Below are 14,350 nucleotides of genomic sequence, written 5' to 3'. Positions count from 1 at the left end.
TGTCAAATAGTTTTTCTTTTTCTAAAGAATTTTAAGAGAAAAGGACTAATTGATGTTTAGGAAATTTACTAATTGTTCCCTTGCCAGAATCAAGTATAAAGACCACAAACTTTATCTTAACTATAGGTTTAGATTCAATCCTCTTCTACCCCTAAAATTTACCTATGATAAAATTCAGCTGGAATTAGAATGACATAGTTTTTAAAAAAGGGTTTCAAGTCATCTACATACTGCACCAATGGTCTTCAAACTCTTTTTCTCCCAGATACAAGAAAATATTTCTAAAATAACAACATAGTTTCTAAGTTTATTTCTAGTTTCTTGTTAATAGAGAGAAAACAGTAAACATTTTATAAGATGAAATATGAGTATTGACTGTAATTAGAGTATTTCATGGTACAACTTGCTAAAATAAGTTTTAATTACCTTAGTCCATAAAATACTCTGAATCTTCAAAAAATTATGTATAATTATATCCATAGGTTTTAAAAAATCAAACGGTTTCACAGTACGTCCTAGTACATTTAAAAGAATAAGTATCACTAGGCTCTGGTTCTTCAGTGGTTCTGGATCTCCATGCTTTCCAACACAAGCTAAAATACCCTACTTCTAATGCAGGGTTGTATAGCGCTAGGAACTACAAAAACTTTTTGAGTTGAAGGTGGCAGTCTTCTAATTTCTCCTTTTGTTTAGCACCTCACAGGTACTAAACCCTCATTTCATACAAGATATGAAATGGCTGAGAGGTGTGACTTTCTAGCAAAGTGGGAGGAGGATTAAGCACATTTATTCTCAAGTATTTTAGAGAAGAATACCTATGGAACTTGAAGATCTGGAAATTAATTGACTAAGAATTGTCCAAGCATATGTCTCTCTTAGAGAATTTTCATGTGTCCTCAGAGGTATGTGTATCCCAAAGTAAAGACTTCTGCACCATACAATGCCAAATAGTTATTAAACTTCCCTGACTCATGCCATATCTTTTATCCCTATTTCCTTTCTGTTCAAAAGAGGAAAAAAGAAAATATTCTTCCAAAACATTCACCAAAATTTAACCTACCCTCGCTTCAAAATTGAATAATGCTCTAATAATGATTCAACTTATAAAAAGAAAAGGGACTGCTAGAGATATTAAAATTTCAGAAAAAGTTCAGGAAATGATAAAAAAAAGTTTAAAAGTTTAGAGTAGCAAGCAAACAAATAGTTGAATCTGGACACCATCTGAAGAAGCCATTACCATTGTAGACTGTGCTTTGCTTTCTGAAAATAGGCATGTGAATTTCAAATAGGAATAATGGTGATCATAATTCAAAAGGGCAAATGAAAAATTTAACAAGAACCCCTTCCGCCACATACATGCAACATTCAGCCATAATACTGAGAATCATTACTGTGAGAAGTCAAGAGGCTTATCTTTTCAGAGGCAGGCACAGAGTTTTAGGTTTTGTGGAAGAAAACGTTAAGCTACTTACTGTCTTTTACTGTCTACATTCATTTATACTTAATGAGTAAAATAAGGTTGATGCATGATAGAAATATACTTTCCGGAGGAATTTGAAATCTTACCGAAATGGAGAATCTTTCCTCCTCTTTTCTTTGAAAACACCCACGCTTGGCTTCTTGGAATGAGAAGCTCCGAAATCACAGTCCTCGATCTCTTCCCAGCTATCTCCGGACTTGAACACAGTCTGACCCCAACGCCTTCTCCCGCTTTTATGCCCCAGCATGCCATTTGGCTTCTGTGGTGGAAAGTCAGTCATCATCATCTTTAATCATTTGCTGAATGCCTTTTATACACAAGCTATTATATTTGATACTAAGAGTCCCCATTCTCAAGAAGCCTTACATATAGTTAAGGTAACAACATATATACACATTTAAAAGTATTAACAAAAATAAGCAGCACATGCTAAAAATACAATAGGATTTGAGAGGAAGGAGAAATTTTTTTGAACTTGGTTTGGCAGCAGACTTGAATACTTAGGATTATAATTAATTCTTAATTGATATATAATTTGGAAAACTACCATGCGTAGCTGTGTCTCTTTGGACAATTGACTTAACTTCTCGAAGCCTTGGTTTCCTCTCCTGAAATGTGGATATACACTATTTATCTAGTAAAATACATCAAAAGTCCTTAGGGTGGGTCCTAGCCCATAGTAAGAGTTATTAAAGGTTAGGTATTATTAATGTTGTTGTTGTTGTTATTATTATTATCCTAGTTTGGAAGAGGAAATGTATAAAGTATGGCTTTTTAATAAGAAAGTGCCAGAGTCTGTTCCAGGAAGAAAGAGTAGAGTGCATTTACTGAAGTAGATGGTTTGTTCTGGAAGTACTGAAGGACAGGGTTGCAAAGACAGACCGATACTACACTATGAAGGACCTTCAATGTCTGCCTAAGAAATTGAAGCTATTCTATGGGCAATGGAGAACACTGGATGCTTTGGAGCTGAAAAAAGTGATGTGATAAAGGTAGCATTCTAGAAATGTCAGCTTTTTCAAATAGGAGGCCTCTGCAGTTATAGCAGCATGCAGTGACAAGGATAACAGATTCATAGTGGTTGGAATGCTCAGGAAAGAATACAGTTGCTATTAACAAGGAATAAAAGGTCTGGACTTTGTATATGTCTAAACAGAGGTCAAAGGAGAGTGTGGCAGATACTGCTCATTGCCTACTCAATAGTCATTCTCCCTTTTTTCTTACTGATATTTTGTTCAGTGCAGCAATATGCCCCAGTTAAAATAGCTGAATTCCCAGCTTCCCTTGCAGCTACATAGCCAGGTGACATGATCTAGCCAGTGAGTTACAATTACAAGTCTATTGGGAAGTACTTCTAAGAGAGCCATTTTCAGTCTTTCACCCTTCCCCCTTCAAGAAGGCAGATACAACCACACAAAGGAGCAGCAGCCATCTTGTATCCATAAAAATGGAACCTGCCTGCTAAGGGTGGTAGAACAGGAAGACAGAAGCAGTCTGGTTCCTTTTACAAGTAGCACCAGCCCTGTCTTGCCCACCACCCCCACTTCTTGTTATGAGAGAAAAACAACCCATTATTAAGCCACAATAGTCAGGTTTCTACATCACTAATGAACACAGAGATACATACAAACTGAAAAATCCAAAAGGCAATTGAAAATTAGGGAATGTGGAAGCAGAGTATGTTTGGAGCAAGAAGATGCTTAAAGAAAGGATGTGCTGTTGCTTGAAGCTCATGGTGTTATAGTGATGGATAATGACAAAAAGTGTTATTTGCCAACTTCTATTACACTATTGTTTTTGTTGTCAGGGAAAATGAGCTCCAGACTAAGGAGCCCCACACATAAGTAGAGTTAATCAAAGGTTATACTTAGTTGAATTCAAGAATCTCATTTCAATTGAATTATATTTTAGTGAGCTGATGCCGTATGCTACTAAACAATGTAAGTAATATCAAGTAGTCTTGTATGTCTGAGAAAACTAGAGAGATGCAAATATAAATTTTATAAAGTAGAAGGTGGATTTTTACAAACTCCATATTAATAAGTTTGGTATAGGATGAGGGCAAAGATTCTAAAATTAAAGGGAAAGTTTTCGAGCACTGAATAAAAGAAGTGGTAGATCATATAGGCCACCATTTTTCATAAAAAGTGAATGATGAATACATGTAGTCTATATGGACTCCAGCAAAGTAGGTGACAGGGTCTTTCACTATATCAGTGAAATAAAGTAATGGTAGGATAACAAAGGTGGATCAGTACTGTTATGGACTGAATGTTTATGCCCCACCCCAAATGTATATGTTGAAATTTATATGCCCCTTAAAATTTATACCCCAACTAAAATGTGATGGTATTTGGAGATGGGGCCTTTGGCGGGGGTGGGGAGTATTTGGGGATTGACAATGTCATAAGAGTGAGACCCTCATCATGAGATTAATGCCTTTTTAAGAAGAGACTTTAGAGAGCTTGCTTTGTCTCTCTGCCATGTAAGGGCAAAGCAAGGAGGAGCTATCTACGAACCAGGAAGAGGGCCCTCACTAGGTATCTAACTGGCCAGCACCTTGAACTTGGACTTCTCAGCCTACAGAACTATGAGAAAATAAATTTCTGTTTTTAAGGCCACCCAGTCTATGGTATTTTGTTATGGCAACTCTAGTTGACTAAGACAAGTACATAATACAATAATCTGACCAAGAGCACGAATTAATGGATCAGTGTCACTCTAGAAGAAGGTTCTAGTGGCCTGCTATTCTGTTCATCAGGAAGGTACAGGAGAAAAAAAAAAATGAACAATTAAACAAATCCATAGCTGATAACAAGCTGAGCAGAATGGTAAAACTGAGAAGGCAAAATAAGGGTTCAAAATACTTATTAGAAATTTGAGAGGTAAAAGTAAAGTCTTGCTACTTTTTGAATTTTAGAGATCAAATACACAAAGAAAGGTACAGAATATGTGTTTTAGCAGAAGCACCTGTGAAAAATAGGAATTTTAGCTGACAGAATGCTCTGTCTGAACTCTGGAACTTATTAGCTATCTAAGAATTTAGGGCTATGTTATTGGATACTTCAACTTGAAGAATGTATACAGGGGGCCTAGCTAGCATAGTGTACAGTGCTTAGTGGCTACTCAGAAAACTTCCTTCCCTCTCGGTATGAGTCAACATTTGATGTGCCTACCAAGAAAAAAACAAAAACAAAAATGTAACCCTTGGTGGCACAAGTGAATATATGGTTCTGGAATGTTGGAGGTGATTCATGCTGTTTTATGCTCCCCTCCCCACCTGCTGTCTGCTCTAGTTCTGGCAGCCTCGTTCTAAGTTGGAAGCAAGACAGTGAGGAGACTCAAAGGCTCCTTCATACGCAGGAACCAAGGGTTACTCAGCCATTGATGAATGATGTTATATGTGAACCACGTGAGGGATCCAGGATGTTTCTCCTAGAGAACAGGGCTGACAGAGGGCTATTTTCAAATATCTAAAAGTCTGCCTTTCTAGAAGAGTGATTAACTTTTGTTAAAAGCTACAAAAAAACACAGAATTTAACTCAGTATAAGGAAGAACTTTCTAATGGTCAGAATTGCCCCAAAGATGATGTGGATTCCTCAGGACCCTAATGTGGTTTAAAATAGTGTGGACAGTTACTCATTCATTCATTCAACAGATATTTGTTGAGAATTTACCATGCGCCAGGCCCCATTCTGTGTCTGTATTAATAAACAAAACAAACATCCCTGACCTCATGGAGCTTACATTCTAGTAAGAAGAGCCAGATAATAAACAATACATGTAAGAAAGAATTAATAGTATGTTAGAATGTGATTAGTGCTATTGGGGGCAGGGCTTACTTATATAAGGATGGCAGGACTGGATAAGCAATTAGTGTTCTTTAAGATCTCTTTCAGTTCTAAAATGCCCATAATTCAAATGCATTTGGGAGTATACATCTTGAGGAGACAGCTAAAATATACGGCACCGGATGCGCTCCCTGAACTGAACAAGAAGTGGGAAGAGGAAGTCTTACACTATGCCTGACACTTTAAAAACCCATTCTATTCATGTTCATTAACATTTAAAAACAGTATAAAATTACTATTAAAATCCTTAGGATTTAAGATCAGCTCTCTTTAGTTCCAGATTCTTTTCAATTCTTTCTTTGAGTCCTTAGCATCTAATTAACTGTTAAAGTCTGTAGCATGCAAACTTTATTATGTTCATTCTGACAGTTAACTTAGAATTTTAAGTTATCTGACACCCAGATGCAGAGGCTTTAATGTAGAATAATCTTTTATATCCTTCCCCACATTTTTAAGAATGTCTAGAAACAAAATCCTAATTGAGCCAGTCAAACTATTGTGTCTAAGGAATCACGGGCTACTTACAGTTGGCATGTTTTTGACAATACTTGGAAATAGTATTTGCGGCTGTTTCTGTTGACTTTCCTGCTTTGGTGTTTGCTGCACAATTGTATTCTGTGGTGCCTGGATGGGCTGCAGTGGCTGGTGGCTGTATTTAGGCTGGGGCTGTCCAGTAGTCTGATCATTTATATCTGGCAGAGGCGTAGGTTCTAGATCAAGTATAGATGGCTTTGATTCCAGTGGTTGCACTTGCTTATTTAAAGACTGTTTGGATTCTAGATGATGTGAGGAAGGGCCTAATATTTGACCAACTTGAAAATACGGATGTTTCAATGCCTATAAAAGCATGGAAATAACAAATGAGAACAGTTTTACATAAATTTATTGCACATAAACTGTTGTTCGGCACTGGGCTAGGCATATATCACACTAGTCTAGATAAGCTTCCTAGATTTAGAGAGCATCCAGTTTCTCCCACATGGTGACTTTAAAAAGATAACCAGGAAAAAATGATAAATAAATTTCTTAAGAGAAATAAAGTACTAGTTAGTAGGAAGAATGTAAATATCCAGGCAAAGCAACTGTTCTAGTTAAGATTTTGTATGAAAAGAAAATCTAACTTATAAGCAGTGGCTAAATTTGATGTGATTAAGTCAAATTAAAATGCTAGATAGTGATAATGGTTTAGAGTCCATCCAAAGGCATTAAGAAATGAGTTAAGAAAACCTTCTAGGTAGTTTATTTGAAATAATTAACTATAACATCATGTAAAATTAAAATTTAGGGCTACTCTTAGCCTAAGTATTATACAGCATACCTACTATTGATAAAAATATTCTAAGAAGAATATAAATGCATATCTGTTAAAATGTATTTATCAATAGACTGACAAAGAGAAGACATTTATGGGAAGATAATATAAAAATACTCATTAAAATGGTCATTGTTTGAGTTTTAACTAGATGGATCCATTCAATTTGCTTCTATTGCATGGTTTTGGGAGGTGCTAATAACTGTCTGGGTGACATAGTCTAGAGCAGTGGTTCTCAACTGGGGCTGATTTTGCCCCTCAGGAGATATTTGGCAATGTCTGGAGACATTATTAATTGTCATAACCTGGGGGTGGGAAATGCTACTGGCATTTTGGCATGCTGCCAGGAATGCTGCTGAACAGCACAGGCCCCACAACAAAGGATTATCTGGTCAAAACTGTCAGTAGTGCCGAGGTTGATGAAACTTGGTCTAGAGGTTGATGAAACTTGGTCTTGAGCTGAAGCCTCTGGGCAGCTCAGCTGTGGATATTGATCCTCTTATCAGTGTTATATGCCTGGATGCAGTTGAGAAGTTCCCAGTTCTACTAAGTTTGTGTCTGGGCAGAACCCTGACTTCACAGTTAACTTCTCAGGTGTATAAGGGACAGAGGCAGCTCTGTACATGATCCCTGTATCCCATAACTTAACCTCTTTCTAATTAGGTCTCCCTGTTTCCACTAAAAAGCACAGCTATGAAATAATGAACAAGAAAGAGGTTAAAGGCAGGGAGGTATATTTTGTCAGAGGTGAAAAGAGTTTTTATTCTAAGACATCCTCTACCACAACGGGTGTATGTGTTCATTATTACACTAAAACTGCTAAGTGGAACTCAACAAATACAGACAATTTAACTACCTCAGTACCTGATGCACAGAAAGTCACATTAATTAGTGTGTCAATACTCCTAAATTAATAATGCATATTTTGGAGCTAGAGTCTTTATGAATGTGTTTTGCAATTTTAAGGCTTCATTTCTTAACAACTTTTCCCCTTTAAGATAACAGTTACCATCCTTCAGGAAGAGAATCTTTTTAAAAAATAGCATTTATCCCTGTTGATTAAAGGAATATTTGATCATTGCACAGAATAAGGAATGTATAGAAAGTTCTCAAGAAGAAATTAAAATCATCTCTAATGCCAACACCAAGAGAAAACTACCACTCACATTTTGTTGTTTTTCTTTTCAGTATTTTTTTCTAGTTGTATAACATATGTATATATTGTCTAGTAAAATCATATCTAAAATCATATCTATCTAATAAAATCATATCTATATTTTCTAATAAAATCATACCTAAGCTTACTTTTATACTTAGGATTTGAGCTTGAGAATTCTCTGAAATGGTTATTTTAAAAATTTCATTTTAATGGTGGCATAATAATAGTAAGGATATACATACTTTAAGTGTTCCCCTGCAAACATTTAGGCTTATATTTCCAATGGGCAGTTTTTTTAATTTGCTTTGAACATCTCTGGGTATAAATCTTTACCCAACTTTCTGATTGTTTTTAAGTTTCTTTCTATACAGTGCAAAATTGTTAGTACTTAGAGAAATAGCTTTTAAACTATTTTTATCTTTTGTTAATTAGCGGATAAGAAAACCAATACTTCATTTTTATTTGCATTTTATGATAGTGAACAAAGGTTGAACACTAAAAAATTTTTTTAGTAATTTTAATTTTTTTCTATGATTTTTTTTATGTATCATGCCCACATTTCTTTTTTTTAGGTAAATTTTAAAGACTTTTATTATATTTTTATTACAAACATAATAAATGTTTAGAAACACTAGAAAATACACTCTAGTGTTTGTTAAAAACAACTCACTGCCTTTCAAATTTAAGATTTGAATATAAGAAAAAAATTTGAATATAAGAAAAAGATTTGAATATAAGAAAAAAAATTTTATTTTTATGATCAATTCTTCTAAGTTTTCTCTTTATGGTTTCTTCTATTACTTTTATACCCATCATTTACTTACCTTGAGATAAAAAAAATTCGCTATACTTTCTTTAGTTCTTAGTAGTTTAGTTACTTCCCAAATTCCCCTCCCCCATTATTTAAAACTTTTGTGATTTATTTGTAGAGTATGGTAAAAAGAACCTAAACTTACTTTTCCCCTAAGAATTAACTAATTGTCCCAGTAACATTTACTGAACAATCCTCCTCCCCCAATTTGTGATGCCATGTTAGCTTACACTGACTTACAGTTTCTGCAACCCAGAGCTGTTTGTCAATTCTTATGCTAGTACCTTCATTGTTGTCATTATTACCACTTTACAGATTATTTTAATATTTTATAGCAAAAGCTGTTCACCCCTACCACCGTCTTCCAATTACTTATTTTGGGGCAAACCTGTCTTGACTATTCTTTCCTTTTTTTTCTTCCAGATGACCTTCAGAAAACATTTTCTCAAGTTTAATTTTTTTTAAAGCCAAATAATTATTTGGTAATTTTAATACTGAATTTATATTTAAATAATAATAATACAATAAATATTATTATAACTTTTTAATTTAACCCTTTTTAAATTAAAACCATGGTGTTTTAAAGACCATGAGATTTGAGATACAACACAAGGTGTCAAGCATGAGTGCCACATGCTGCCCTCTTGTGGGAGCCTGAGAGTGAAGAAGAATCCACCTCGAACCACAAGGAAAGCTTCGCAGACTCTACTACATCTTATGATTGGAGAGATGCCTTTTACTAAGCATGACAAGTTTCCTCCTAACTAGCCTGTCACATGCTTGGATTTTTATCATTTTAGAGATTTATTCCTCTCGGCTTCAATTTCATAGTTACTAATTTTAACCACAAAACACAGAAAATCACTGGAGTGCTATTTTTGCAATTTTCCCAAAGATCTTAGATGGCTAGAAATTAATTCATTACACATTCTGCGTGCCTTGATGCCTTAATTCTCTTGGTAAAACCTTGGTTGAGAATAACCTTATCTTTGCAAATGAAAATATCCCTGATATTGTAAACCTTCAACATTAAAAAGAAAAAAAAAGTATTCCAGGGAGATTCATTTTACCTGGCTTGCCGTTGGTCGCTTTTTTGGATCCCAATTCAACATGTCAGTCATAAGCTGAATAGCTTCATTACTGGCATTGGGTATAAGAGTTTTTAAATTTATAGGAACACACTGGGGAAAGCGGAAATTCATTGAGGATGCAAGGTGGTACCCTTCTGGCCAGTCACTCTGTTTAAGGAATATATAAGTTGGGGGAGGAGGCAGATAGAAGGAGAGCAAAAAGAAAATTAGTAATCAATTTAAAACATAGTAATAATAAAAAAATCACTCATGTAAAATTTTAATGTTGATTCATATCAATAAATGTGAGAATGAAATCCCAGACCACATATACAATTTAGTGTTGCAAACAGTATAGAAAGAACATTGAACCAAAAGTTAGGACGATGAGAAAGCATTTTTATAAATTTCAAATTATTAAACTGGTATTTGGATCATGATGATGATGATGATGAGATCCAGGTGACTTTGAACAAATAACAACATGTGTTTTGCAAAGGCTGATTATTTATTACAAAGAACTTGATTATATGTTATATGTTGTGTCCGATGTTAAAAATTGCACATAGCTGGGAAATGACAATTATGATAAAGCTTTAATAGCTACATTTGGTTGTCTACTGTTAACTAGAAAGCACTTACTAATTTAATTAGAATGTAATTATATATACTTAAACATATTAAGTACATCTCAGAAAGTAAGACCTAGGTGAAAGCAATAGTTAATTGAAAAGTACTCAGTTCAAGAAATCAAATGTCCATGGTAAAGGTGTACAAAAGCAATTGAGAAAAGATTAAGAGAAAATAAGATCCAGGGCACCTGGGATTAAGGCGTCGATGTCAAGGGATATTCACAGTGCAAGCAGGAAAGAGTCTAAGCAAGGTTGTCTATGTTGTAGTCAGCTGGTCATCAACCAAGAGCTAAATATATAGAATTCTAAATATAGAGCTTTTTTTCTTAGGTTCTTAAAGAAAGGCAAGAACTTTTTTCTTCAGTCTAGGGGGATTATGGCTTCTTGTAATCCTCAGCCCATCCCAATAAAAAAAAAATTAAGGATTATAAGAAAATTAACCATTAAATTGTAAGCCTATTTAAAAGTAAAACTATCAGATAGCTAGGCAAAAGTTATAAATAATCAAAAGTTATAGCAACTTAAGGACAAGAGTACTTACTTTTTTTGGAGTCCCTAAAACTTGGCAAATTTTAAAGATTTCATCGACCTCACTTGTCCCTGGGAAAAGTGGTCTTAATGTATATAGTTCACCCATTATACTCCCAACAGCCCACACATCAATGGGAGAGCTATAAACTGAAGACCTTAACAAAACTTCGGGAGCACGATACCTATGAAAATAGAAAACAAAACAAAACAGACTATTTTGATTGTAGTTTCAAAGATCGAGTGGCAATAGGACTTTATTCTGTTTGGCTGTGCATTTCAGTCAGGAACAGGTATTAAATGCCTTCTGTGCATCAGGCATTTGCACAATGTGCTGGGGTTCGATAGAACATAACACATTTTCCCTGACCACAAACAATTAGTGGGGCTGGAGACTAATATAAATAAAATGTTCAAATAGCCTAAGATAGGAACTCAAACAAATAAATATGGAAATAGGTGCTAACTGATATCTTAAAGAAAAGGAGGAAAGCTCTGAATGGAAGCAGATAAATTCTGAATGGAAACAGTTGTATAATTTTACAAAGCATTATATCCATGATATATTCATATGAAGAGCATAAAATAAAAGATAAAGATTATCCCTGAGTAGTGGGGTTTTTACTTTCTTTTTGTTTATCAGTTTGAAAGTGCTGATATTCCCACGAATGACTCAATTTCTTCATGTGACAATATTTTTAATTGCGAAAACTACTCTAAAGCAAAGGTATCTGGTGGAGGATAGTCTCAGTTCTCTTTTTTCCACATTGAAATGTGTCAATATTTCAGCCGAAATGTTCTGAAGTATTGTATTTTTGTTACCAGAGTAAAGCTTCATTGAGATGTAATTCATATAATATGCAATTCATCTGTTTAAGTATATGATTCAATGCCTTTAAGTATATTCATGCAGTCGTCACAATGTTTTAGAACATTTTCATTATCTCAAAAAGAAACCCCATATCTCTCCAATATCCCCTATGCTGCCAGCACTAATTTACTTTCAGTCTCTATAGATTTACCTATTATGGACATTGCATATCAGTGGAACCATATACTATCTAGTCCTTTGTGACCAGCTTCTTTCACTTAACATGTTTTCAGGGTTCATCCACATTGTAGCAAGTATCAGTACTTCATCCATTTTATTGCCAAATAATAGGGCATTGTATGGACATAGCAACATTTCGTTTATCCATTCATCAGCTGATAGACATTTGGGTTGTTTCCAGTTTTTGGCTACTATGAATAATGCTGTTATGAATACTCATGTACGAGTTTTTGTGTGGATGACTGTTTTCATTTTTCTTGGTTATATACTTAGATGTGGAATTGCTGGATCAATCGACAATTAATCACATGGTAACTATATGCTTAACCACTGAAGAACTGCCAGACTGCTTTGTACCATTTTATACTCCCCGCGGCAAATGTATGAGGGTACCAATTTCACCACATCCTCGCAAAATCTGTTATTATCTGTTTTGATAAATATTGTTATAAGTCAAAAATTATTTTGAATTTTTTTGCCAAATTTAGATGTTGAAAATAAGTCTTCAATTGCATTCCATTTCAATATAGCATCTACATTTACCCAAATGAAAACAGAAGCTCCTTCAAAAGATCCTTCCTGAAAAAACAGATTTTCTAAATCAGTTCCTCCTCACATTTGTAGGGATAAATATCATTGTCTTCCTGTTTGCAAACTTCATTTTCAATAATCACAATTTGCTATAAGCTTCAAAAACTTTAGAGTTTTGGTACTCCATTTATCAAAATTTCTGATTGAAGATTTCTAAGTGACTTAAAACAAAATGCAACCATAATATAAAGGACTTGTTCACAAAGAAGCTAGATACCACTGTAAATCACCTAAATTGATTTATAAAGTAATTCTTTGAAGGATCAAACAATTCTAAAATTTGAGTGACGAAATAAAGAAAGCACATGCTGCCATGCTGAAGCATATTTGTAGTCAACATCAATGTCATCATAAAAATTTTATAGTTAGTGACTATGTGTATATATATAAATTATAAATTCTGACAACTATAGCTGTCATTTTGATTGGTAGAATATAAATGTAACGGCTTATTCGGATACAGTTACAAGACAGGCATCTTAACCAATCCAAAATCATTTCTGCCTTCTAGGTTTTTTGATTTATTAAAGACACTTTTTATGATGCTGTGTTCCACTAACATTTGTATTATCACTGCAAAAACTAATTTATCTTCAATGCTGAACTTTTTAACTGAAATTACAATAGCATTTGTAGTGATATCAGACATTTCACCTCTCTCCGAATGAACTTCCAGAAATTTTACTTTTGATTCTATGATTGCAATGAAAAAAATCAAACTATTATTAGAAATGAGGGAATCAATTTTTCTCTTTAGATATTCTTTTAAAACTGGCATTGTGAAGTTCTTCCTCTGCTAAAGAAGCCTATACATTCACAGGCAATCACTTTATTTTTCACACCTGCATAAAACTTGGAATTAAAGGAGCGAAATTAATTTATAATATTCATTTCACGTAAATGAAGAGCAGTGCCTCACAGAGTCATGTGTAAACTCATCTTCTAAAGCTGTATTGCTAATGACTGTCTTTGGCATAGTCTTCTTAAAATATCTACTAACTTTTTAAAATAGATGCTGGTGCTGCTTCAGCAGATTTGTGTGTTCTGGTTTTCACCAGGTCAGTGATTTATGGCTCCTGTAGTGGAAGGCAAATGCCAATGAACATTTTATGTGAGTTCATCAGCAGCTTCTCTTGAGAAAGAGAAAAATACTTAATTTTTCACTAAATATGCACTTTTGATTTTTGAAAGTCATTGTTGATAAAAGAGTTCATTGCAATATAAATTTTTTAAAAGCATTACCACATATATTAGTTTCCTAGGGCTGCTGTAACAAAGTGTCACAAAACGGATGATTTAAACCTAAAGAAACTTACTCTCTCACAGTTTTGGAGGCTGGAGCAAGGTGTTGATAGGGCCCTGTTCTCTCTGAAGTCTCTAGTGGAGAATCTGTCCTGTGCCTTTCTCCTACCTTCTGGTGTTACCAGCAATCACTGACATTCCTTGGCTTGTGGACACATCGGTCCAATTTCTGCCTTTATCATCATATGGCTTTCTCCCATCATATGTCTTCACGTGTCTTCCCACAGTGTGTGTCTGTCTCTGTGTCTCTTCTTTTCTTAATAAGGACACTAGTAATATTAGATTATGGCCCACCCTACTGACCACATCCTAATTTACTTACATCTACAAAGAAACTATTTCCAAGTCAGGTCACAAGGGCTAAGACTTCAATGTATCTTTTGGGGGGACACAATTCAAACCATAACACCAAACAACAAAATAGTTATAGATTTATACTATGTAATAATCACTATAAAATGAATATTTAGGCCACTGTCTATATGTCCTACAAGTATCCTATTGAGTGTTTATTTCCAATGCTCATTTCTTGTACACCTAACCTATAACTTCCTGTGTTTCT

At 34.5% G+C, this 14,350-nt stretch overlaps 1 protein-coding gene across 2 annotated transcripts in view; it reads right to left on the bottom strand.

Annotated features, from left to right (window-relative positions):
- The window catches only part of MAK (male germ cell associated kinase), a 48,404-nt gene that overhangs the window by 14,677 nt on the left and 19,377 nt on the right, over nucleotides 1–14,350 (bottom strand). For both annotated transcript variants that reach the window (XM_015587275.2, XM_006909270.2), the window contains exons 7-10: nucleotides 10,858–11,029; nucleotides 9,685–9,852; nucleotides 5,858–6,169; nucleotides 1,567–1,739 (exon numbers count right to left, since the gene is read on the bottom strand). In XM_015587275.2, coding sequence (XP_015442761.1) covers nucleotides 1,567–1,739; nucleotides 5,858–6,169; nucleotides 9,685–9,852; nucleotides 10,858–11,029 — 825 coding nt within the window. The remainder of the gene's footprint in view (nucleotides 1–1,566; nucleotides 1,740–5,857; nucleotides 6,170–9,684; nucleotides 9,853–10,857; nucleotides 11,030–14,350) is intronic.

Source organism: Pteropus alecto, unplaced genomic scaffold, assembly GCF_000325575.1.
Source record: "Pteropus alecto unplaced genomic scaffold, ASM32557v1 scaffold121, whole genome shotgun sequence".
NCBI classification, from domain to species: Eukaryota; Metazoa; Chordata; class Mammalia; order Chiroptera; family Pteropodidae; genus Pteropus; species Pteropus alecto.
This window is presented reverse-complemented; position numbering and strand designations above follow the sequence as displayed.